This window comes from Hirundo rustica, chromosome 7 (genome assembly GCF_015227805.2).
Source record: "Hirundo rustica isolate bHirRus1 chromosome 7, bHirRus1.pri.v3, whole genome shotgun sequence".
Lineage (NCBI taxonomy): Eukaryota > Metazoa > Chordata > Aves > Passeriformes > Hirundinidae > Hirundo > Hirundo rustica.
Genome location: NC_053456.1, coordinates 33,759,519 through 33,786,289, shown reverse-complemented (window position 1 = coordinate 33,786,289; position 26,771 = coordinate 33,759,519). Strand labels below are relative to the sequence as shown.

Sequence of the window (26,771 nt, the reverse complement as noted above, 5' to 3'; positions counted from 1 at the left end):
GTGCTGTGCGATGAGTAACACTCAAAGCAACATCTCCATGGCTTGGAAAACCTCTAGACACGATAATCGTAAACCACCTAATTTAGAGAACCAGAACCCAAAAAAAAAAAAAAAAGAAAGAAAAACACACAAAATAATAATAAAAAACCACACACCAACCTCCCCCAACAAACAAAAACAACAACCACAAAAAAAAAAAACCAAACCAACAAACAAAACCACACACATACAAAAAACCCCCCCGTGCTAAATTATTTTGGTGGGCAGGTTCTGCACATCCAAACCCATTGACACCAGGAGGGCCGGGCCCGCGAAGGCAAAATGGCGAAAAGGCCCCGTGAGGGGCAGCCCTCAGGGGAGAGGGCTCAGGTTCCCGCCATGCCGCCCCGGAGTGCTGACAGCTCCTTTCCGGAGGGCCCGGAAGGAGGAGGATGGAGCCGTGGCTCGCAGGGTCGTCCTTCACACCGGGTGCCACCACACGAGCCGCCTTCAGCGCACTTCGTCCGGCTGTCACCTTTGCTCCACTCCATGACGCGACTGCAAAGCTACACTAGAAAATTATTAATTATCCCGCTGTTTTCACCGTACTCCCGCCCCCAGCCCGGAAGAGGTTTGCAGCCGCGGGTAGGCGGGCGCAGCGGTAGCTCACGGGGCTCCGGCCCCGTCCCGCCCTGTCCCGTAAGATGGCGACGCGGCTGCTCCGCCTGCGAGGCCTCCTGCGGGCCGCCGGCTCCCGGCCCTTCTCCGCCCAGCCCAGGTGAGCGGCACCGGCCTTGGTGGGCAGCGCTGGGGGCGGAACGCACCCATCCGTGAGGGAGGATGAGCGCCCCTGGGCTTGTGTTCCCTGAATAGCGCGGTGAATATCTTCGCCCACCTGCTAGGGGCTGTCTGTGTGCCGTCCGTTCTCTGTGGATGTGTGTACGCGCCTCCGCGTGTGTTTGGAGGATGTGGATGCGTGCGGTCTGTATACATGTAGCGTTACGGGCCCTGTATGTGCGTGGCCGTGCCCCCATCGCAGGAGGCAGCCGGAGCTTGGCGAGCCCCGGGAGCCCCGGCGCATCCATCCCCGTGATATCCCGACCTTTGCTCCACTTCCCGGCGGCAGCGAGTGCCGTGCTGTCAGCCGGTGACAGCCGGGCGCGACCTTGCCCGGGCACCGCGTTCCCCCGTGGCAGCAGCGCTCGGGAGCGGAAAGGCAGGAGTGGGATCGCAGCTTCTCAGACCTTCGAGCTGTCTTTGCCAGGACTGTGGTGGAGGGTAAGGGAGCAGCCAGGCCCTTCCCTGAGTGATGCGTGAGCCACAATTTAAACAGAAAAACAAAACAAACAAACAAACAAAAGGTTGGGTTTAAATAAAACTCAACATGATCTTAAACAGCTTTAAAAATAAGGTGGAGCTTTTGAGAGAGTCACTGTGTGTCTACTTTGAGGGTACAAAATACTCAACAAGCAAGTTGCTGTATCACTTTTTCCCAAATATTGTTGGAAATAAGTAGGGTCTGTGTTTCAAGGGGATTATTGCACTGGCAGAGCCTGAGTAACTACATGTGGTAGTAAATAAAGACTTTTGTCTCTATAGCAGAGTAAATAAGCATAGGCTCAGCTGAGTTCTGTAGGACTACACACAGTTGATGTGCAGAGGAACTGAGAGATTAACAAGATAGTTTGAGAGAAGAAAAGTGAATGCCTTTTCCATGTTCCCAGCTCTGTGTTTGAAATTTCTGATGTTTCATGGTAATACAATAAAAGCAAGTCAAAGAATCCAACACACAAGTATGAGAAGGGAATTTTCATTTCAGCCTTAAAGTAGTATGTCATCCTTGATGTTCCAAACCCCTTCAAAAGTGTTATACCCCCTTCTTTCTTATTTCATAATTATACCTCCTTGTGTGGTTTCTTTTTACCACTGTTTTAGGGGGTTGTTTGTTTGTTTGTTTTTGTTGAAGCGTTCTTTCATTTTGACATATGTTTTCATTAGGGTACTTTTATTCTTTTACCTCAATATGTACTATTATTGTTTTTAATTTATTTGAAGTGTTAAGGACAAACCACCCTTGCTTTACCTCCATTAACAGTCCAGTGGAGTGCAGTGCATGTTAGTTCTTTGTACTTGTCATGGGTATCCTTTGACCTAATGGTGTGCCAGAGTTGGGATGTCAACTGGATTTAGTAACACAGGAGTTTCCTTCCTTTGAAAAGGGTTATGCAAACAGGGTGCCTGTGTCCTAACAGATGCATTAATTTGTCTTTTTTTAGTCCTCTGCAAACAGAACAGCATGGCACAAAGCGTCTGGAGCCATCTTCAGCTAAAACTTTGATTGATATAGGCACTCGGAGGATCTTCTCATCAGAGCATGATATCTTCAGGGAGAGTGCCAGGAAATTCTTTCAGGAAGAAGTGCTGCCTTTTCACGCAGAGTAAGATAACCTCTTGAACATTTTGTTTTGCCCATATTCATTTTTCCCCGAAAAGCTTTTTGTGGTGTTACTCCTGATACAACGGGATCTAAAGGTTATTAGTTTTCATGTACAAGCTTTCTATTTCAAATTCACCAAATTAAAAGAAACCCGTGAAAGTCACGCGTGAGGGAAAATCACACATAATCAGAATTGAATGCATCCTTTGAGCTACAGTGTAGGCAATCTGGCATCCTCAGCTTAGGCCCATGAGCAGACAAATGCAGTTTGCAGAGTTGCAGCAAAAGTTTCCCTGCCTCTAGGATTAACTGACACAGATGTTTTTGGGGTAGGGTTGGAGGATAGTTCAGTCCCCATACTATTGGAAAATAGTCACTGAAAAAGGCTTCGATGGTGTGTTACTGTCTCTCTTGCAGTAGATTTTGTAGCTACGTGCAAGTACATGTAGCATGGTGCGGTGAATTATGTACTACCAAGAAACTTGCACAAAACATCTTTGTTTGAAATTCTTTATTTTTTGTTTTTGTGGAAATATTCTGTACAGAGTAGAAGTGTTGCAATTCCACTGAACTAGAGCTGGAGGGTGGTTTTAGCCCTTATTTTAGTCATATCCAATCACATTTTAGTGGTGAATAGGAAAGAAATTAGCTCAGGGTATGCTTTTGAACCAAAAGTGTCAAGCTGTAGTAGTGTCTTAAGCAATTTCTAGCTTACTTGAAGTGAAAACAGCAAGGGATAAAGGGCTTATTCTGAAATTGCCCTGCTAGATGAGATGTTTGTATCCACAAACAGCTGAGGTGCTTCAATTGAGTAGGTGGAGCATCATGGCTCTGGGGCAGGAATGAGCAGCAGGAGGCTTACAGCAGGTTTGGTGACAGTTTTGGTTTTTTATCCTCAAACCACAATCTTACAGTAGTATGCTCTTCCACTGTATGATCATATTCTGTCCATAAAATCAGATGTTTTCCCTCATTTTGTGTTGGGAGGGCTTCCAGGGCAGGTTTGTGTACGTGTACTGGCTCTGTCGAGGTTGCTGATGATCCTATTTGCCGTCCTGCTGGCACAACAATTTCTTAGGGAGGCTGGATCAAGTTGAACTTGTATTCCTGCATCACTTCAGTGGCCGATGAACCACGCTGTTCTCACACCTTTCAAGTAAACAAGGAGGCTTCAGGCACAGTATATTCATTTTCTGGGCTGAGGTGAAGAGACAAATCTGAGGTGAAGAGACAAAGCATCACTGAATGCACCTGTAGATTATTGTGAGGAGGAGAAGCTTTGGTGCTGGGTGAAGTAGAGACAGGAATGTCCCTGAAAGTGGGGATTAGGGGGAGAGAAAAGATGGTAAAAAGAGATTTAGGATTTCCAGTGTAGGAGCGGAAGCTCTGTTAGTCAGCTTAAATACTGGAACAGCTTGCCCAGAGAAGCTGTGGCTGCCCCATCACTGGGAGTGGTCAAGGCCAGGTTGGATGGGGCATGGAGCAACCTGGGCTAGTGAAGGGTGTCCCTGTCCATGGAAGGGGGTCAGAACTGGATGAGCTTTAAGGTCCCTTCCAATCCAAACCATTCTTTGATTCCATGATTCCATGTTTTATATGTAGGCTAAGATAGTTGATTAACTGTAGGTATGGCATAGCTCTGCTGCACACAGGTGCATCAGAGGAATGTCTCTGATATAATCTCTTTACCATGTAATTTTTAAATTATGGCATTAGATTAATTATGGCATTAAATTTTGAAATTAAGGCATTAGGAAAAAAAAGGCATTTAAAAAAAAGGAAGCCTGGACACCGTTAATGGCCGTCCAATGTTTTATTGAGTGGGCAAACCCCATAAAGAGGCTCTAATTTTCCAAGAAGAGGTGATTCCTGTGATGTTAGAATTTGCAAACTGTCAGCAGATAAGCCTCAACTATCTATTTACACAAACTTGAAAGTACCTTAAAGCAGTAATTTACCAAGATACAGACTGGTATCACTGGTGCACAGGGACAGACATTTATACAAAACTGACTAATATGGTATCATTTGGTTCTGATAAAGCATTTTTTATTGGTAGAGTTGAAGTCTTTGACGAAAGATACTGATGCATTATACTAATTTTTTATGTGGGTAAATGTACATTTGTAAATGGAATGTTAGGAGGATTAAGACCTGCCTGTAATTATCCAGATGGTTGGGGCTAAATTGCCTAAATCCCAGTCTGGTATAAGAATCATAACAAGTCTTAATGAAATCTTGTCAGGTTACACGTTGGAAGCAGGAGTCCAAACCTGTTTTACAGTTGGTGTCCCTGCAATGTGAGTGTCGTCTGTGGACTTGAAGATTACAAACTCTGTGATTAAGCCCCTGAAACTCTGTGATTAAGCCCCTGCTTCTTGGCTGTGACATACAGTTATCTGTGTACCTCCACACTGTCTGTTGGTGTTCCAGTGTGAAGCAGCAGCCGTGACAGATAAACAGTAGCACCTGGGGGGTTCAGAGTGTGATCTTGGTTTTGTGTTGCTTTTGCAGATGGGAGAAGGATGGCCAGGTGAGCAGGGAGCTCTGGGAGAAGGCTGGACAGCAGGGTCTGCTGGGTGTTGCCATCGCTGAAAAGCATGGGGGCATCGGAGCGGATATTCTCTCTTCAGCCATCGTCTGGGAGGAGCAGTGAGTACTGCATGCTTCAGGAAGGATTTCAGTGATCATATCGTTTGTGACTGTATTTTTTTCCCATAAGTTATCCTCATTATGGACTACATTTGCTTACAGAAAATGATGTTATCTTTCCTGTGGAAAGGATAGGCTACATGTATGTAAATCCCTCCTGTTTTAAGTATTCTGGATCATTGTTTGAGTAACACTGGCTTTGTGACTTGGGGGAATTTTTATTTTTTTTTTCAGCCTGGTAGGTTATGTACCCATTTAGCTGTGAAATTAAATTCTATAAAAAATGGTAAAAGTGCCAGAAGATCTCAGACTTCTGTGTAGTGGGGTTTTCTTCATTATTGGATCTGTGTTGTAATGGTGTGTAATGGTTTTAATTTAAACAAACAGGGCAGAAACACTAATTAATGTAGTGGTTTCATGTTCACTAAATTCTGGTCTTAGTACTCACTCTTTTTCTGTGGGAGAGAGACTAGGAGAAAAACAAAGCAGGCTCAACCTTAAAACTGAACAAATAGTTTTATTAACACACACTAAAAGAATGGAAAAAGAAAGTTGGGGGAAAAAACGAAAACAAAACAGAATGAAACTCTAAAACCACTATTCCCTCCCCTTACAAACTGTTAACTTTCTTAAAAAACAACATAAAGAGACAAAACTTGTAATTTTCAGTCAGTTTCACTATCTGACAATAGTCTTTCATTAATTCTTTAGGAGAAGAGTCTCTCTTAGAGTCATGAATCCTACTGACAACTTAGAACAGTTCTCTTGTGGGTTTCTTAACTGTCACAAAAACAACCGCCCGGAGAAACCTGCCTTTGTGACTTCTCCCATTAGCAGGTTCCCAAGCTGCTTATGGGTCATGGGTCTTAGGCTTTTGCATACTGGGGTGTCACCTTTTAAAGATGAATAACTCTAAAGCAAAGGATTCTTCACTTCAAGGTACAGAGAATTCTTCATTTCCTCACTGATGCAGAGGGTTTCTCATTTCTATCTCTGTTCAAGCATCTTATAGGATTAATATTACTTAGTCTATCACAAACACCTTTGCTCAAATCCACACACAAATCAAAACAATCATCTCCCCAAATGCATATCTTTCCTATGTTTTAAGGGAATAATCTAAATATAGAGTTCACTTCCATGGCTCAAATAAGAATGGAACAACCAACTCTTTAACCCTTGTCCTAATAATCTTTTCACTCTCGCTCTACTGACTTCATGCTGTTTTCTTCTTTATGTTCCCTCTGTCCCTTTCTTTTCTCTCTCAGAGAAGGGCCAAGCTCTGGAAGCTCCATGTTGCCATGAAAGGGTTAACTCTGCCCAGAGTCTTTGTCTCTCCCTCTGTAACTTTTGGTGTTAGATGTTCAAGGCGGCACTGGTGAGGGAGGAAGAACTCACACAGAAACATCAGAGATCAGAGCACCCGGGCAGTCCAGAATCACAAAAACCCCAGGCAGGATCATAAATGCCTTCTTGGCCCACCCCTCGGTGTAAATCGGGGTGGCCTCAGCATAAATGGTGCCCATAGCTCTTATCAGGGGCCCAGCAGAGATCTCTCCCTGCTCCAGGGAAGTTTGGAGAAAGGAGCTGTTGTAAAGCAGCAACTTCTCCCTCTGCCCCCCACCCGGCAGCCGATGGAATCCGGCCAGGCCTCAGGCCAGCTCCCCCCAAAAAGGGGGGAGCACCAGGCCCAACTTGATGTTACCTGTCTCTCTCTGGCCAAAGGCAAGAAGGAAAAAGGCCCACCTACAAGAAATCAAGGGGTTTTATATGTTACTTCCCAAAGTCATAGCCAATAATTTTCAGTGGTCAGAACAGATGCCGATATTCTAACTAACCTTCTGATAAGTCCCTGTCCTTTCTAAAGCAATTCCCAGGTCCTGACCTGGAAAATCATTCTACATTCTTCTGTAACTAAAAAACTAAACTGTACTAACCCATGACACAGTGCAAGTTCAGTGTTGAAGTCTTTGGTAGTACTTTTTTCTGAACCTCCCCCTCCCACTTTTTTTCCAGGATGTATGTTAACTGTACAGGCCCAGGGTTCAGCCTTCATTCAGATATAGTCATGCCCTACATTGCAAACTATGGCTCTGAAGAACAGATTAAACACTTTATCCCTCAAATGGTTACAGGCAAGTGCATTGGAGCTATTGCCATGACAGAACCTGGGGCTGGCAGGTAAGCCAAATACTAAAACAATGGTCTCAGCATTATTTGGTGTCTGTTTATTTATCAGTGAAAAACATTCTGAGCCTCCTGGTTAGTTACTTTATGGACTAGACTATCCTACATTATAGGTAGGACTCGAAAAACCTGTTACAGATTACTATATTATAGCTTTGTCATTTCAGGATAGTAGCTCAGAATCCATTTGTTTTTGCAGTCTGAGTTTATAGTCACCAATTTGCTTGTCATGTGAATATACTTACAACATGAAGCATGGTCAGTGGGAAGTTACATACCTTGGTAAAGAAGGCTTGGCTTTGCTATTAGCTTTTTCTGTAGAACAGAGCCACCTTGTTTTTCTTTCCTCTTAATCCTTGCCCAGCACATGTTTGGAGTAGACACTGCTGATCTGGCCAGTTTCCAAAAGAGGGACACATCAGGTTCAAAACCTGTTGGTGTCAAGTTTCTACAAATGGCAGATGTTGCTCCTGGCTTTTCACAGAGCCTCCTGATTAGGATTGAGCCTTTGGAGAGAGGATGTGGTTTTATCTGGCATTTGTTGTCTGAGGCATACTGGTGTAAGTGGATGCTGACCTGCTGATGTCAGTGCTTGTATTACGCCACCTCCCACAAGCAGAGGTGGGGAAATGGGACATCATACTCCTGTATGGTTGCATAGATTTATCATCCTTTTCCACAGTATGCTTCTGTTAACACTTGGCTATTTCACCATGTCTCACTGTCCTTTCACTGAGTCCATGTCTGGATGGTGTAAAAATCTAGCTTATTTTGTACTGGATAGAGTTCAAGATACAAATTGCAGCTTCTGGAACAGTTTTTGAAGGACCTTCTGAATTTTGTTGTAGTGACTTGCAGGGAATACGGACATATGCAAAAAAAGATGGAAGCGACTGGATTCTTAATGGGAGTAAGGTAAGTGCACTGACATACATACTGCTCCTAGGCTTTAGGAGCTGAATACTCAGCTGAATGCAGCAGGATGTGCACTGTTCTCAGCATCTCCCCGTCGTTTTACTTTTGGTTTGGGTTTTTTGTGTGGATTATGTTGTAGGTGGGGTTTTTTGTTCCAGTTACTTTTTTTTTTAATTGGTCTTGAGATATGTCTGTTGCAGGCAATTTACAAACTGATTTTTGAGAGGGTTTGTATAGAGCTTTTTTTTGTGGCTTTAAAATAAGCCAATTAAAAGGCTTATTTTCCCTTAAACTGTGAAGGAAGGGGGAAAATGTTGTGTAGTATGAGTAGTATGGTTCTTAGTACTGATGTTTAACAATAAAATATATACACTACTGCTGTGAAATCTTCTGTGGCCTGAGTAAAAACTTGTGTTGCCACAATGCAAGCTGTGGAATCTTAATTCAGGAGCTTGCTGGTCTTGTTAGCAAAAAATCAAAACAGATGCCTCAGATGCTCTCACTGTGTTGTCAAGCTGTGGCATAATGAAAAATTACCATAATCATTACCATAATGAAAAATAAGAAGGCATAAATAGTGTTGAAGTGGGAGTGTGGGTTCAACAGACCATTTTTTTGAAAGCTATGAAGTGTCTTGATCTTGTCTTGTCTTCTTTTGTGCTGCTGCTGATAACATAGTACTGATAGAGACTTCTGATCATAGCAGAATTTCAGTGGTGAGAATGTGTGCAAGCAGATATATTTGCATAGGTGCTAAAAAGGTGCTCATGCCACTCACTTGAAGCCAAACAGGACAGAAAGCTTTCTTTTGCTGGACTTGTGATGGATTCATTTGACAGACTCATGAGTTGTTCTGCAGGGTAATAGTAAGCAGTTGTGACAAGAAGCTGTTGATAGTTTTGAGTTTTCTCCTATACTAATTTAATTTCTAGACAAGAGAACCTCTGTGTTTATTTAATATCTACATTTGGTACTGTATTCCTTCTTTATCATGGGGCAGACAAAAGAAACAGATCTGTGCATTCTTCACACTTCAGCCCCACAAAATACTTCTCAAATTAATGTCTGCCTTATTCCAAAACTTAATACCAAAAGCTTGAACCCTGCCTTTCAGTTCACTTTTGAAAGTGTCAGTGTAATTTTACTTGCTGCTGCTTGGTGATCTTTTCTAACCTCTGTCCACCTTGCTTTATTCTAAGTTGCCTTTTTTTACAGGTGTTCATCACTAATGGTTGGATGAGCGACGTTGTGATCGTGGTTGCAGTTACAGACCGGCAGGCTCGATCCCCTGCTCATGGGATCAGCCTTTTTCTGGTGGAAAATGGAACAAAAGGTTTCATCAAAGGACGCAAACTGAACAAAATTGGCCTGAAAGCTCAAGTGAGTTCATACAACCTCTAATGCAGTAGACTTGGAGAAAGTCTAAACCCACTTAATGCCTGGCAACTGCTAAATAAATGTAAGATGGAGCTGTGGTTCTGTTCTAATTGTTAGACTTCAGAGCACAAAAATGCAACATATGTATCCTGATTTTGCCTGTGGAAGTCTGATGGATGTGATATGAGGAAGCTGGATGCATTTGCTCTGAAGAAGCCTGGAGGAACAGGATCTTACTGATTTAGCTATAGAGATGGTGGGGCCTGATCCTTCTTTGAGGAGCAGAGTGAAAGGGAGAGTGGTGAAGGAGACAAGTTACATTATGGAAAATTCTTAGTGGGTATTAGGAAAAAAAGTCCACCAGGAAAATGATTGGATACTTGCACAGGGCCTGAAAGAGGTCCTGGAGCCTTCATCCTTTGAGCTTTGGCAAGCTTAACTAGACAAGGCCCTCAGCTGATTGTTTTTCTGGAGCTGCTCTGAGTAGGGTGTAAGCTAGATGACTTCTGGAGGATCCTTCCAGGCTTAATCTGGGATTTCACATTAAAGTGTACAACAGCAAGAAAATGATAGGGAAAAAATAGTTTAACGGGATGAGAATGTCAGACTCTCAACTGTTGCATTTCAAATCCTCTTAGGACACAGCAGAGCTGTTTTTTGAAGATGTGCGGTTACCAGCCAGTGCCTTGCTTGGAAAAGAGAACAAAGGCTTCTACTATCTGATGGCAGAGCTCCCTCAGGTAAAAGGAATGTGAGTGTTTGCTGTCTGCAGGGAGAATACAGAGGCAGTTTTTGTCATTAGTCCTGAAGTTCATGTTATTGTGGTGTACTGGGTTGCTGAAGAGGGATGCTTTTGTAAAACCCCCAAACATTTCTATGGGTTAAGATCTCTAGAGAAACAGCGACCAGATATTCTCAGGAGGTCAAAATTACACAAGTTTACTGGCAGAATATAGAAAATCAAGGAACTTTGACAAAGGATGTAGTACAACATCCAGTTAACACAAAACACTTAGGTTAGCATTAACTTAGTCTGTTTAACTTAGCAACCTTTAAACCTATCTGATGTTACATTACCCAAAATGCTCCATGAAAAGAGAATTAGAAGAAGAAAGGGAGAAAGATGGAAAAAATACAGAACAACACAGATACAACTACCAGCTCCTGAGTTCCAGTGATGATGAGGTAGATACTCCAAGGGGCTGATAGGATCAAGACAACCTCCCCTTGGTGGTCAGCCTTTTAAACCCCAGAGCCACCCTGGCCCTCCCCCTGGATGGGACTATGGTCACTTGGCCACTCAGGAGCTGGCTTAGGCAAGGCTGGTGCACTGCCTGCAGTGTGCCACAGCTGGCAGATGCTCTGGGGCTGGGCTGGGGGCTGTGGTGTGCAGAGCAGGGCACCCCTCCCCACAGCCCACCCCCCTACCCTACACGTGCATCCCAACATGTCTCGAGACATCAGTCTTTTCCAGTCTCTGCCAGTCTTGTGTGCAATGTTCTGTAGGTGTTGCTGATTTTTAACTGAAGCACACAGTGCTAGGTGTAGACTTCTTTGGGCATTGCTGGAAGTGTTGATATCCCACCAGCTCAAAGGCAGGTCTCTTAATTAACAACCCAGCTATTGAAAAACCTGAGGGCAGTGTATTAAAAAGAGCAGACCACAGATTTCTTGGGTACTTCTTGTATGGAAGCATCTTGCTTAGTAAATTAAGTATAGTTTGGACATCTCTGATTCATTTAGCATTCTCTTTCAAGAAACAAGCCCTGCTGTTCTAGTTCTTCTGCAGGTAGGAGCATATTAAAGTTACATGGAACTCTGTTCATAATAACAAAGTAAAGAAATTGTTTAGCTGCCAAAATACCTTGCTAGTTTACAACTCAGTTTATGAAGTTTTGGAATTATTTTGGAGGACAAGGAGGCAATGACGTTTTTCAAAATGTGTCTGTGCTTTGTCAAAGCTGTGACATATTTACCTCATACGGTAGGGATCGTGTTTTTTAATTTCATACTGTGAGTAAATTCCTAACCTGATTGAAGCAAGTCTTTTACTGCTTTAAATAGATGTCCTTATGAACAGGTTCAATGCAATGCAATGCATCAGACTGTTTCAATGTTGCCAGAGAAAATTATTATGCATTTAGTTTTTGCTTTTCACCATGCAATGAAGAAGGAAAAACAAGCTAATTTTTGTAGGCTTTTTTCCCCCTAGAGTTGTCCTATTGAAATTGCTAAATACAGTTGTTGTTTAAACTGAGCAGTGGAAGCCAATAATTGAAACAGAATCTGATGTGAATTTTTCAGTCGGTAAGATTGCTGTGGTCAATCTGTAGCTATTTTTTGAGTCATCGTGATGGAGCATTACACCAGTAAAGACTTAAAAGTGAGCTTTAGGCAGCAAGGCATTTGTCCAACTCATTAATTTCACTAATGCAGTATGTCTGGTTTGACATTTTATGTGACTTCGCTCCCACTCTCTTAATGAACAGCACTGAACATCTGTGTCCTAATTGTGCATCTGATGCACAGAAATGTAGGCCTAGCTCACCTGGATTCTGTAATTTGTGTTTCAAAAGGAAAGACTGCTAATTGCTGATATGGCTCTTGCTAGCTGTGAATTCATGTTTGAAGAAACAAGGAATTACGTGAAGCAGAGGAAAGCTTTTGGGAAGACAATTGCACATTTGCAGGTGAGTTAGAACTGATCTGCTTGTGTATAGATATGAGTGCAGATTCTAGTACAGAATCTGTTTGGATTGTGGGGTTTTTGCCTTCATGCACATTATTCATTTTTGAAATGCAAAAATAACAATTTTTTAAAGCACCAGGAAAAGCATTAATGTATGTGTTTTATGACTTGGGTAGGCAACCTCCCAGCAGTGCTGCTCCTGAGAGGGAAATAGGTAGGCAGGAAGTATACTGGCTCCTTGCTGCTGCTGAAGAGCAATTCCCTTGATGATCTTAGGCTTACATTTTACTGCCAGAAGTCCTAATCACAGTGTACATCACACCTGCCTGTTTGTCTGTGCCTGAGATCCTGGGGGCTGCCTGTGCAGCTTGTTCCTCTGTACATTGCAGAAAAATTATTTTGGAGGCTGCTGGAGGAGGTGACTCCCAGCAGTGACCTTGCTGCCCGGTGTGGAGGCGCTTCATGAGCGCTGTAATGAGATTCCTCAGCCAGCAGTAGTCTGGGTGTTTGTGTGACTGCATGTAAAACTGTTGGGTCACGCTTTGTGGGCAGAGCTCGCTCCTGGTGGGGGTAGGTAATTGAGTTTTGAGATGTTTGTGCCCACGCTCTTTAGCTGCAGTCATGAAATAGATGTTGCTTTCCACTGGATTGCTCTACTACAGTTTTCCTGACAACGACATTAACTGTTAGGGCTGGAGGAGGCCAAGCTCCTGCATGTTTGGTTTATAGGATAGAACTGACTCACATGGGCTAAAGATGTTGGCTGCCTCTTTTTTTGATACACTTTTGAAATAATCAACAAAAAAATCCATTTCTACATTATGAGACTTTGTTTGTCAAACTCTTTAGTTGTGAAGAGCACCAGAACTGAAACTTATGTTTTAACTTTATTTAATGTAGGTAGGGGATGCTTCCTATTTGTAATAGTTCACTGTGCAGAGATCTCAAAAATAATCTCCTTTTTTAGGCTAGGCCACCAGCAGGTGGACAATAAATTCCATAAAGTATATTATTTTTGCCAAAATAATGTATTTCTGCATATCTCTTTAATTTCCATTTTTTGTTGCTGATGACTTGAGTATGCATATTATAAATAATTTTTTCCAATTAAAACTCTGCCTTGGGCTACTTCATTTAGTCATGCCACATTACAGTATTTGAAATGAATTCTTTCCTTGTAGTAGTACACTGGTCTAGTATGTTTATTGTCAAGAGAGGCAAGATTATTTTTTATATTATACATTTCTAAAATTGAAATAAGAAAGAATTTTTATTACTGGGTAATGTTTTTATCCCCTGCCTACCAGAATTATAAGAAAGTGGTTGAATGCCTGCCTGGTCTGGTTTTACATAAACTTACAATTGATTTTAGCTCTTTTATCTAGACCTCTTTTCCAATGAGACAGAGCTCAGTGCTGAAAAGATTTCTGATAGTCTAAAATTTCTTTTATTTTTTGCTTCAGCCTCTTTGCATGTAGCTTAAACTCTGAAGAATGCATAGAAAAAGCATTAAATAGATGGTGAAATGTTATTAATTGGGAAAGTTCATGGGTCTGCAGGGTGAAAGGATGTTCCCTCACAAGAGGGAGCCGAGAGTGACTCTGGGCTTCCTGCCACATGCTTTCTAGGAATTTGTTTTCCTTTTCTCTTGTGCTTTTTCTCTTAAATTTGTGTTTTGAATTGACCTTGAGAAGCAAAGAGCAATAACTTGGTCTAATAAGACTGGTGAATACATAATTGACTGGAAAGCACAGTGTCTTCTGATGTACAGAGCCAGTGTTTGAAATAATGATTTCCAACAGCAATCCTTTGTGGAAAATACTGCATTTTCTACCTGAAGTCTTAAACTGCATTATACTTCTTTTCTCTACCCTCTCTATCCACTTCCAAAACAAGACAATACAGCACAAGTTGGCTGAAATAAAAACACAGATTTGTGTGGCCCGAGCTTTTATGGACAACTGTTTGCAGCTGCATGCAGATAAACGCCTGGACTCTGCCACAGCCTCCATGGCAAAGTATTGGTAGGTGCTTACAGTCATCTGGATGTTTTACTTGCATGATCGTAACTCTAATGATGTAGTCAACAGAAATCAAAGTTACATTGAAAACCAGGGTTTCTTAACCAGATCAATTTCAAAATAAAGGCATACTTTTAAAATAGGCTTCCAATAATAACAAGATCAAGCCTCTGCTTTATCTTTAAGTAAATGCGAATGCTCCATTGGTATCTGGACAAAAATGTACTTGGTTTGGGTTTTTTTTAAAGCAAAATTTGAATATTTGGAGCCAAATTTTAATGTATTTGGTACTGATATTAATGATACCAGTATAAATGATACTGTTTAGTAAATGTTACCTAACAATAGCTGTTTGGCCTAGTTGGTTTTCAAAGCTATCTGGTTTTGGGCAGAAATACTTGGCTACAGCCGTTGCTGTAACTGAGACTGAACAGTGCTTTATTGTCGAGAATTTCTGCTCCCTCACCCCATACTTGGTGGTGTTACATGTCTACTTAGTTTTACCAGAGAAAATCAACTGGAAACATCTTAAGGTAATGGTACATGAATTTGTATAGTTCTAGCTTATTGCAAAGATGTGAGAAAAAAACCCACATGAGACACGAGGAAATAAATTTATGGAAGATAGACACGCTTACGGTTTTTAGGCTTTTCAAAATAAGTAAAGAAGAAATGAGCAGAAATATTTACAATGGAAGGAAGGGGATTTTTTGAGTGCTATTCCTGGCAGTGATTACCTGCCAGTACCAGGTACAGAAGCAAAGGCATTCAGTTTGGAGGAGGAGGAGGACAACTAATGCCAGCTGAGATATGCAGACTTGGTTCCTCAACAAATTTCCCTAAGCAAGGCTTTTGAAACTCCCTCACTTTCACAGCTGTTTACCATCATGATTTGTTGTGGATTTCCTGTTTCCTCAGTGGGGGCCCTGTGACCCTTCTGTAAGACTCATTTAAATGATCTAGAAAATGCTTGAATGTAGAATTGCTTTATTCTCAAATGTATTAGAAGATTGTCTCTAGTCTCGAATTTTCCTTCCAACTTTTTGTATAGTCAGTGACTTGAGTTAGGGCTTTTTGGATTTAAAAACCTGGTTTCTGCATCTCTTTTTTCATATCTGGAGAAAGGCCTATAGGGTTGTTTTGGTTTGTTTTTTGTTGCGGTACATACCTAAAAGAATTTGAGAATATATTTAGGAAAGACAGTTGCAGTAACTCCCTGCTGCAGAATTACAGTTGGTATAATGAACTGTAAGGATTTTAATGAATGAAGGGATGGTTTGGGGAAAAGGCCATTATTCCAGGAGAAGCAATTGGCTTGTCAGTTTCATTTCTTATGTTGCCACTGTAAGCTGTAGGCTTAGAAAGTTTTTTTCATGTCTTCTAAATACAGCTTGAGTCTCCAGTGCAATTAGTTTTTTCTTTTTGCTATTAAATCCATATTTTTGCAGTCAACAAATGTTGTTGGAGAATTACAGTATGTTTTAGAATTGAGGGCTGTTGCAGAAAAGGCTATTGGGAAAGTTTATTGCAGAAAATAAATTATGCCCAGGTGATAGTTATGTTCAAAGAGTATTTTAGTGTGTTGCTAATGTCAGTGCTGGGGGGGAAGCCTGGTTTATTGTTAATTTCTGACAAAGCTAAGGGGTTTGGGAAGAAAAGAGACTGTATCAGCTTGCTTTACAAAAGGATTCTCTTGGCCTGTGAGAAAGGTAAACAAGCCTGTCTGTTTTGAAACCTTTCCTTTTCTGAAAGCTGTCCCATAAAGGGAGCAAACCTTTAATGCATTAAAATTGAACAGTATTTACTTCTTACTAACCATGTTATGTTTTTGTCTTCTTAACACATCTTCATCTTTTGTAATGTCTTGCAACATAATGTCCTTCTAAAAGCAAATTTCCTTTTGGCCGTTTCAGGTGTTCTGACCTCCAAAACAGCATAGCTACTCAGTGTGTACAAATGCACGGAGGATGGGGGTACATGTGGGAGTATCCGATTGCAAAGTAAGTGTAGCATTTCAGATTGTATCATGAGAGATTACCAGCAAAGTCAAATGAGACACTTCCTTTGAGCTGTCTGTTAGTTGTTCAGCGTTAGTAGTGATTTACTGTTCCTTTTCTCATCATGTTTAATTGAAAGGGAATCTAATGTACAGATGTCTGCAGGAAGTCTTTGTTTCAGTTCTCCAAATAACTCATAAGCTGTTCAGCAATTATTGTCTTTTTTTTTTTTCCTCCACAAAAGAGATGTTTTTTAGAAGAAAATATTAATTAAAAAAAAAAATTGGAAGCAAAACTATAAAAGTAGAAATGAGAGGAGCTACTTTTTTTTTTATCTGAAATTAAATGCATATGGGTGAAGAAAACCTTGATCAGATACCACTGAGTATCAGGTTGTCAAATCAAGAGAATAACTGGCAGCATTCAGCTTTTTTACACCTTTTAAAATGAAAAAGCTAAGAGATTTGTACATAGAAAAAGGAATTTGCTGTTCCCTTTTTTTTTCTGACTTTATGAATTTAGAGACATTTATGGAGCTTTTGTACATATCTTGTGTATTATCTATGAAGTTTGTGTACAGGCCATGTGACACACTAAGTAGAGATTTTGGTTCTGTTTTTATTAAAAAAATCAAAGAGGTGGTAATCTGACAGTAGAAGCAGCAAAAACAGGACTACTGTGCGGTTGTCATAAGCTATATTTTTTAACTGAGTAGGTTTAGACTTTTTAAAAATTTTAAATACATTGAGTATGAAATGTTCCTTTAAAATAACTTGTTCCTCCGTGTTTGCATTGAGTGTAATTTGTGAGTGATCTGCGCCGTCTTATTAAAGGAAAATGTGTTGGGGGTGTCCTTGAACCCCTGCGTGTCTGTGTGTACAGCAGTTGCCCACACAGGGTTTTATTATCTCTGTAATATGTAGATTTCCGGAGAATGCCACATTGCTCCTGGGCTGCTCTCTGTGTGGTGAAGCGGAATGAAAGTGGAAAAGCTCTGTCATCGTCCTGTGTGCTGCCATCAGGAACAAGAATTGGGAATGGAGTAGTAGCAGGAGTCTGGGTTTATAGGGCTTTATTTTTTTGTTTAATGAGAGGCAACAGTGGAGACTTCACACTATAAACAAGCAGGGAGGAGACACTGACCCAGTTCCTGGTTGGCACACAGCATCCTGGAAAGTTGTAATATTCTAGGGTGGTTGAAGCCTCTTAGAAAATAAGAACTACTTCATTAGTGGGAAGAGTATGCTTTGAAAAGAGGGATCTCTAAAGATAAAACACTCTGTTTTTTGATTGCATGTTCATTCTGAGGCGTTGTTTGTAATATTTCCTTGTTTGTTCTGGTTTTTTTCTTCCCACAGAGCTTTTGTGGATGCCCGTGTTCAGCCAATCTATGGTGGTACCAATGAAATAATGAAGGAACTTATTGCCAGAGACATTGTCAGTGACAAGTAGGGCAGATGCTTTCTACTTTGCAGAGTCTTTCAGAATCCTTTTCTATATTAATAAATGGCACAAAATCAGGCATCAGAATGTAAGTAAAAGAAATGTGCTGTATTACGTTCTTCAAAGGAAGTGACACTTAAAGCACATGTTAGTAATGACAGTGTGCTCACATACAGGATATATAATATTTAATGAACTTAAAATTTAAATGTCTTTGTACAACATGGAATAGCTCTCTGGGTGTCAAGAGCTGAATTAGTGAAAGACAGTTTTATCTCTAGAATATTGGGTAGCTTGGTCTTTCAGACTTGAACCCATTGTGTTGAATCCAAATCTCGAGAGAAAACATATTCTTAACAAATAAACAAGATTAAATATTAATATAACTTTGAGTTTATATTTCCCCTTGAGAAGCAGAACTTGGCACTCTTGCTGTTGTTGCCATACACCTGCTCACTGCGTGGCAGCCACCTGCTGTGCAGCTGACCTCTGTGTTTACATCTAACCCAGAATGCCTTATTTTAATTACTTTGGTCAAATAAACATAATAAAGCATTTCTATGCAATCTCATGCTTGTCTGCGGTTACTTCAAAGCCCGCGGGGAAACGGGGCTTCTTCCTCGGTGCCCTCAGGGCGCTGAAGGGGAGTTCGGAGGGAGGGAATGTGATGCAGGTGAGCTTGAGGGCTTTTTATGGGCGATGGTTACTTGGAATGTGTGTGTTTGTGAGGGTTTTGGAGCTCTTTAACCATGCTGGGCGTTAAGGATCGCGCCCGTCCGGAGCGGGGCGCGGCGGCGCACCCTCCTCTCCCTCACGGCCCCGTCGCGCGGGGGGGGGGCTGGGGGGAGGGGCGGTGTCCTCGCGTCAGGCGGGGCCCCGCCAATGGTGGGCGGCCACGCCCCCAGGCCGAGCCACGCCCCCCCGGCGTCCCGGATTGGCCGCGCTCCTCCCCCTGAGGAGCGGGGGAGGCCCCGCCCTGCCGCGCTGCGCTTTAGCTGGGCGCGGACTCTTCAAGAGCGGCAGTGGGAGCGGTGGCGGGCGCCGTGCTGTGCGGGCTCGAGGCGGCGGCGGCGGCGGCGGCGCCGGCGCCGCTGCGGAGAACCCGCCGGACGCGGAGGCAAGCGCGGGGCGCGGCGCGGCGGGGCGCCCTGAGGCGGCGGGGGCGCAGAGGGGCCGGGCGGCGGTTGGTTCCCGCGGCGGGAGTGGCGGGTGCGCATGTGCAGGGTGGGGGCGGGGCGGGGGTAACGGTCCGTGCGCGCGGCGGGGCGGGGCCGGCGGCCCTGAGGCGGAGGCGGGGCCCGTGCGCGTGCAGGGGCGGGGCCGCTCCGCGCCCGCCCCGCGCGTCACACCCGGGATTTAAACACGGGATGGAAACTTCCCTCTGGTAATCAACGTGTTACCCGCGGCCGCCTATTCCTTTGCCTCGGAGTGACCCCGGGTGAGACTGCCCACGCTGCGGACCGCTTACAGAGCTGGACGCTCGAGATGAAGTTGTTAGCTAAGCTCTGGGGAGCAGCTCACATAGCCAGGTCTCGCAACCTGCCTTGAGTTACTCTATGCTCCTGAGCTAGTGTTTCCATCCGCTTTCTTCAAGCTTCCTGCTTGCAAAATGAAGTATCTCTCTCCCCAAAAATGTAGCAGTGACTGAGGTATTCCGTACCTACCCCTCTCTAATAGGAAGCAAATTAAAATTGGGTATTGTCAGTTTCCAATTTGCAATGTGAGCCAAATAAATAAAAAATCCAAATTATTGAAGTATGCCTTTTGTCAAAGGGTAAATGCTTCCTTTTTGTGCTTCTTTTAATAAAAAGGAAATACTAAAAATTACCCTGGATAAAGCCTGATTGATGTACCAGCTCAGAAAGCAGTCTGTGCCTTAGGACTCTCCTGCTCTATTGGTCCATGGTTTGAAATCCTGGGGAATATTTTGAGGAGCTTAAACTCTAGTCATCTTATTTAGTGTCTTAAGAGCTGAGTGAGTCTCAGTTAAGACCAGGTTTTGTAGCACTCTCTTCAAAGGCTGAAATTCAGAAGTGTCACTGAAATGTTGATACAGACTTTACAATGAAAGTTATCAAAAAGTATTGCAGATATTTATGTTAGAGACATATATATGACCTACTTACAGGGGCATCTGTTGTACTACAAAAGGCATTTAGCATATATTAAAAATTACTAAAGCTGTTGCTTTGCAAATATGTTGTTATAGACTGAACAAGAATTAGTTGATGATGTGGTAGTAAACTTGGAATTTATATCAATTCCCTGTTCAGAAGCAAATCTGAACAAGGAGGAAAACAAACCCGTTCAGAGATTTTAATGAGTCATGGATTTTATCATAAATTAATGCTAATGAGTTCCACTTGAAGTGCCTCCTTTATGATGTTTTTTATGATTGAACTTTGGGTGGTCTGTCTTAAATGGAGATCTCTTAGTGTTCAAAGAGGGATGTGGGGGGTGGGTGTTGTGCTGTTTTTTGGTGGGTTTGTTTTTTTTTCCAAGTAGGAGGAATTTGTGCTTCTATCTTCTAGGGTGTACAAAACACTGGAGTTGCAGTTTTGTCTGGATAGTTGTGCCTGCACAGTGAGTGCTGCCGAATATGGAGACATAATCCTGTTTGGGTTTATGGGTTTTTTTCCAATCTATTAATAGAACAAAATACTAGAATGCTTAAATAAACATCACGAGTAACTGGTCTGCTTTTGAAGTGAAAACAAAAGCTGCCTACTGAAAGGATTTTTTTTTTTCCTTCACTCTTAAAGGCTGGTCCCAGGTGTGTTAAATATGGGCTTCTTTCCTTTTTCTTTCATACTGCTAACCAGGACATGCCCAGTGGGACCAATATCTTTTTTATGGTCGTTGCTGCAGACTATTCTGTGAGAAAATGCAGACTGTGCTATTGAGCCGTTCTTGCTATTCTTAGAAATCACTATGATCCCGTAGGTTTTCCAAAAATTGGGAGCAATAGTTAAAGCCCGAGGGATACTTCCCGCCAGGCAGGGCTTGAAGAAGCTGCCCAGGGGCAGGTCCTGTCTGCTGCACTCGGCTGAGGCAGTGCTGCAGTAGTGCCTGGCTGCCAGAGCATTTTATTTTTGTCCAGTGATTATCAGGAAGGCTGCCTGGGAGGAGCTGGGGATTACAGGACAAACTGCACAAAGCTGTAGGAAACCAGGTTTTGGCAGTTGTGTTGATACTTGCTTTTGTAGCTGCCCTTTCCTCTGCAGGCTGTCTCTGAGAGGCCTTAAAACAGGTTGAAATACAGTATTTTTGGGCATTCTTGCTGAGATTAATTTTGGATGTTTCACCAGAGGCTGGCTGCTGTCAGGGGCTTTGCTTTGCTTTTGAAATGCTGTGTAGGCAAGGAATAAGCAATGGAAGTTGGCTTATCTGAAACACTGTTAATCTCTGAATAAACTGGAAACAGCCATATTAATTTAAAATGTTGTTTGTAGGCTTCTGAGTTTCATAAGGAAAAGAAATAATAAACGTAAAAATCTCCTCCTGGTCTTGAGGAATCTCATTGTTAAGAAGAAAATTTCAGGTGTTTATGAGGAGGAAAGATTACTCAATTTACAAGGAGAGAAAGCTGCTACAGAGGAGCCTTACAAAGCCTCATGCAAGTAGAGTTTTATTGTCATTGGAAACGAAAAGATCACAAATAAAAAAAATCCACTAAAAGACAAAGTGATCCTCCCCCCAAGCAAAAATCCCCCAGAACACTGTCTGCAGTGTTGTGTAACCAAAGTGATAGTGTTATGCAAGGGGGAGAAGAGTCAAAAAGTGAAAGGACTGTAAACAAAAGCTGGGAAGGGAGGGCATGCCACCCTTTGTGCTGGGTTGTGGCTGGGTTTCCTTGTGTTTCTTTCAATAGGGTGCTGCTAATCACCAACATGAAGACACTAGTTACAGGATTTAGGGAAATTCTGTTGAAGTAAGCCTGGTAGGGAAAGGGTATAACGAAAAAGTGTTAAGGGAGGACAAAGAAATCAGCAGAGGTAGAGGAGCCTGAGTCACTGAGGGATTAGGAACCTGTAGCTGCAGTGTTGGAAGGGAGCAGGGCTCAGGTCGGGCTGTGGTAAACTGCAATTCCCAGCTAGATCCTCCAGGGTAATTAAGGCATTAGGGGAGGATAAGCATAGAGTCACTTTAAACATTTGTTTAAAGTTGATTTACTGTGTATGTCTGGTACTTGTTTCTTCCCTTCCCCAGTACTTATTTAATGCCAAGTTTTCTTTTTACAGTACTTTTTAGTCTTTCAAGTGGAGTGTTTATTCAGTAGATGAAAAGCAAAGTGCCAGTTTAGCAGAATTTCAGCTGTTCTGGTTTTGAAACCTCAAATAATACACCATAATAATAATAATAATAAAATCTGTGAAATGGTTTACCTATGACAGAAAAGCTTTTCCCAAAATGAAAATACTCTTCCAGTATACCATTTTGCAGTACTTGTCTTCTCTCCCTGTTTGCCTTTATTTTTCCCCCCCTTGAGAATAGTAGGTTTTGCTCTGCAAACTCACTTTCAGTATGGGTGTAATGAAATAATTTTTGCAGCTTTCTGCCAAAATGAAATAAAATGTGTAAAAATGTAAATTGTGTAACTTTTGTCAAGCCAAGTACTTGTACTAAAGTTTGTTTATATTTTTTTGCAGCTGATACTTTGTTTTGCTGCTGTACCTATGATGTTCTTGTGTGTGTGTGTGTGTGTGTGTGTGTGTGTGTGAACTTCTTGGAGAAGTGCCAAGGGCTGGACCCTGGCAGTACCAGCTTTTGTAAGTCCTTTTTGATGTCTCTGTAGTGAGGTGAGCACACGTGTCTCACACTGTCTTTAGGGCAGAAACTTTGTATGAAATTTCCAAGTTGCTGGGTAAGGGGTTAATTAAGGGATTTCCCTCTTCAAAAGCAATTTGCTTATTTTTTTAGCTACATTGTAGTTTAAGCTTACTTGGTCAGACCCTCTAAATTAGTTTGTGACTTGTCACATTTAGTTCCATGTTTGTGTTCCTTATGAGGGTACTTTGATTTCTTCCCCTTTTTCCCTTAAAAGAGTTAAAAGGAAGTTCCCCCAGATAGAAAAAAAAAAAAAAAATAAATTGGTAGTCATTGTGATTTTGGAAATTTGAAACTATCAAAAGGGTATGTGGTATTTGAGGGAATGTATGCTAAAACACAGCACTATAAAGTTTTGTGCTGACAGTTCTTTGAATAACCTCCATCTTCATACAGGTATGTGATCCACATCTCCAAACTACGTTTTTGTTTGAACAGCTCCACTGTGTGTGAATGTTTCCTGGGTTTCAGGAGCAGCAACCTGTGCCTGTTAAACCACTCAGACTAAGGGAGGTGGATGCTAAAGTTGGAACAGTTATAAATACATTGCTAGGTGCATGTAGATACCAGGCTGATGGTGCTCTTCTTGGAGAACGTCTTGGAATTCTCAGGGAGAGGTCAAACACAAGGACTCCTAAGCTCATATTAACTCCACAGAGGAACTGTTCAGTTCTCACTATATTTCAGTCATGCACAATTGCTCTGACTTGCTGTAGTTATTTGCATTATATTAGGAGCATTGGTATCTGAATTCATACTCCTTTGGATTTACAAATTTGTAGGCCTGCTAGCTTTTACAAGAGGAAAGACACAAGTCAGCCGGGTGCTGAGAGCATTGCTGAGTCACCAGAGCCTTTAGGATTTGGGGCTCCATTTCTCAACAGTGCATTTCTCTGTCTAATCCTAGAATGGGTGTCTTCCTGAAAAGCTGTCCACTGGGGGGACTTTGTGCTGAGCTCCACTTTAGGCTGAAGTTATTGGCTTATTTATAAAGGTTAAAATCCTGGGGGTTTTAATGGTATCACCTACGATTAGCAGTAGGACCACCAAACCTGGTCCCAGTGATGCTGGGAGGGTGATGTACAGAGGTGAAAACCTCATGGATGAACTACACATGATGGAACAATGAAAGGTGAATAGAGCATACAGAGTGTGGTAAGGCAGTACTGGAGCATGTGGCTCTCTATGGTTTTGCTTCATGTTTTGAGGGTTAAGGAGCAAGTATCCAAACTGGTATTTCTCAGATCCCTAGGTTTCCACATCTCATTTTAGTGTTTGCACCTTCAGCATAAAAAACCTGTAGTTATAAACAAGCTAAGGCTTCAGACAGATCTTTTCTTAAGATCCATATGTGTCAGTCTTGGAATCATTGACCCCTTATGGGATCTGTGCATTGAAAATTGCTGAGCTAAGCAGTTGCTGTGGAGATCAGGGAAAGTGGAGACATTAAAAGGAGGGCAGTGGAAGTGCTGCTCAGCTAGTACATGGTTCAGCAAAATTTACTGTGGCATTACTGTGCTGCACTCACTTTTGCTACTGCTCTCTTAGAAACCAGAAAACTGGTTTCTGGTTTTGTCTCTAGTTTCTTAATGAAGAGCTGACAGGAACTTACCTTTCAGGCTTCTGCAGGCCATGTTCAATTAAATCATTCATTGGGTTAATTTAAGCATCTCCTAAACAAAGCTGTAAGTACTGTGCAAGTGATTCCTGCATGGAATAGATACAGTAGGACTTGGCAGCATAGCTGCGGATAAGAAGGGGTGAAGGTTGACATTGATCTTTTGATCCCAAAGTCTGGGAACACTTTGTTAATTGTCAAGCCACAAGCTAAAGGATCTGTCAAGGAGAACTGTCTTTTCTCAATTTGTTATGAAAAATAATCTGTATGTATTACGCAGACAGTGCCTGATGAAAAAAGAGTGGTATACAAAGGCACTGGAAAGAGTTCTTTTTTGGTAGGAAACTTCAGAACTTTTGAGTTTTCTGTTTTGAAAGCATTAGCATTGTTGATTGGTTTCTGATGTGTATTTATAAGAATATATAATAATTAGTCAAATGCTTACTTTATATAGATTTACAGTAAATATGTTTCTTGCAGTAGTGCCAGTCACATTGCTCAAGGTCATGTTTTTCAGTTTGGGCAAGGTTACATGACAGACCTGAGATTTTTGGGTCTTATTCCTCAGACTGATAGAATCAAAAATGAAATGAGGTATGAACAGTTATTCCCCTGAGATCTGAAGTCTTTCATTGCACATGGAACAGCCTCTGAATGAAATAAAGAAAAAAACAGAAAGAGTGCTCTTGTTTGACTTGGGAGGCAACATAGTCTGTGTTCTTTAGATAACGTAATTTTTTTATAGAGTTTTATAGACATTGAAAGAATGAAATGTCTAACAGAGTTGTTGTATTTGTACTGTGTTATGACAATGAGAAAATTTACATGGCCCATGTTATTTTCAGGTTTGCTGTAAACTACCTGCCATAGCTATAATGACACCAGCCCTCAGAGAGGCAACAACAAAAGGTCATGGTATCCACTTGTCACCTTCTTTGTCCTCTAGAGCTATGGAGTCTGATACAGCTTTGTGCATGGAAAATTCCAGAGCAGTGGAAGAGAAGATAAAAGAGGACTCCATCGCACAGATTACTTGCTCAGTCCTGGGGTTCCCCACTGCTGAGTCCAACCTCAGGAATGATATCTTCAGTGTGCAGCATTTTGGTCCCCCACCATCCTCCAAGTGCTATCAGTCTGTTTTGTTGATGAGTACAAATTCTGCTTTTAGCAACAAAACTGGTAAGCAAACGAAAGCAGGAGAGCCTGGCTGCTCCAAGATGCGAAAGTCATTACCTAATGGTGCTGACACATCATTTGGTCATATTAGTCGTTCAGAACCTGAGCAACAGGTCAAAGGAGCAGCATTTTCAGAGACCACATCTCCGAACTTGGCAGGAATGCAGAGAGTTTCAGGTTCAAGTGTAACTGAATCCGGTAATGCAGAAGAAATGCAACTTTTAAATGGTAAATGGTACAAGAAGAATGGGGTTTTGGGTAGGACTTTGGAAGTCTGCACTGAAACAATAAAAGGTGATTTATTACACCAAATTCTTCATGGGCCTTCAGAAGGGATTTTGAGCTGCCCCCAGGAGGAGGTGTATGCTCGCTTACTCCAGTGCGTCACTAAGCAACAAATGGAAATCAGTCGCGCCAAAAGAACTCAGAAGCGTTTACAAATGCTCCTGGCAAAGCACGTTATCAAACACTGTGATCAGCAGCTGAAATGCTTTGTGAAACATCAGCTTCAGAGAATGAAGGTTTTCCATGAGCCAGCTCGATTTTTGGGCAATAGCTCCCTCAGACGCACTGAAGGTTGGGCAGAAAACAACACAACTACTTCCGAGAGTAGTTTGAGTGTGGATGTACAGAACGGAGTTAGCATTGCACCAGGTGAAATCCGTGGCTTTGCACTTTCTACTGGAGGGCTGCTGTCTCGCGTGGAGAAGGACCTGGACTCTGATGCAACTTGTAGCAGCTCAGATGAAGATGGTGAGGAACAGACTGTAAGAACAACAGTGGAAGCGTAAGTGTTAAATTCCTGCTTAGACTCATGTGCTTCTTACTTGTAAATCAGGATGGAAGGGTCTAGACCTACAGATTCCATCTTATGTGAGTAACCTTGCTCAATAGATAGTCTTACTGAAATCAGCAAGACTGACAGCGTGAACTTGGGTAAAAAGTAAGAACTTCTGATTAATGCATTTAAGGAGCAGTTGCTTTACTAGATTGAAGAGAACTAGAGTTTGTACTCCACTCTATCAGTTTGCATTACATCAATACTGCTAATACTCTAATGGTGCTGTAAATCAAATAGTGATAGGTGTAAATACTTGGGGTCAGAATGAAAGTAATTTTAATTTTACTCTGGAGTTATTAGGAATTAGTCACTATTAGAATCTTGAAATCCACTATGTTGTGATAAAGGGTAAAAATTAAAAATGATCATCTGACGTAGGTATCAAGCCATCCAGTGTTTGGTGGCTGGTATATTGAAAAAGTTTGGTTCTTTAACTTTTAATTTTCAAAATAATTTACTTACTGAAGTCACTCTGCAACTATGAATGTAGCTAGAAATGGTGTTTTTATTGTTGCTAGTATCTTTTTCAGGAATAACCAGAGGGAAATTCATATCATTAACTAATCGTGTCTTAAGCTGGCAGGAATCCTGCCAATACGAATTACTGTGACT

General features: G+C 42.0%; 2 protein-coding genes across 4 annotated transcripts in view; both read left to right on the top strand.

Moving 5' to 3' along the window:
* Nucleotides 1–598: 598 nt before the first annotated feature.
* On the top strand, nt 599–18,268 carry ACADL (acyl-CoA dehydrogenase long chain). Its single transcript, XM_040070095.2, has 11 exons — nt 599–757; nt 2,256–2,417; nt 4,931–5,068; nt 7,085–7,249; nt 8,104–8,170; nt 9,386–9,550; nt 10,186–10,287; nt 12,124–12,237; nt 14,133–14,260; nt 16,171–16,257; nt 17,613–18,268. Exons 1-11 carry the CDS (start codon nt 684–686, stop codon nt 17,704–17,706), a joined length of 1,296 nt encoding a protein of 431 aa, XP_039926029.1. The 5' UTR covers nt 599–683; the 3' UTR covers nt 17,707–18,268.
* Nucleotides 18,269–18,753: 485 nt separating this feature from the next.
* Nucleotides 18,754–26,771, top strand: part of KANSL1L (KAT8 regulatory NSL complex subunit 1 like) — a 62,233-nt gene continuing 54,215 nt past the window's right edge. For all 3 annotated transcript variants that reach the window (XR_005701593.2, XM_040068931.2, XM_040068930.2), the window contains exons 1-2: nt 18,754–18,814; nt 24,988–26,105. Coding sequence is in view for 2 of the 3 variants with exons in the window: in XM_040068931.2 (XP_039924865.1) it covers nt 25,018–26,105 (1,088 nt within the window). In the remaining variant the exon portion in view is untranslated. The remainder of the gene's footprint in view (nt 18,815–24,987; nt 26,106–26,771) is intronic.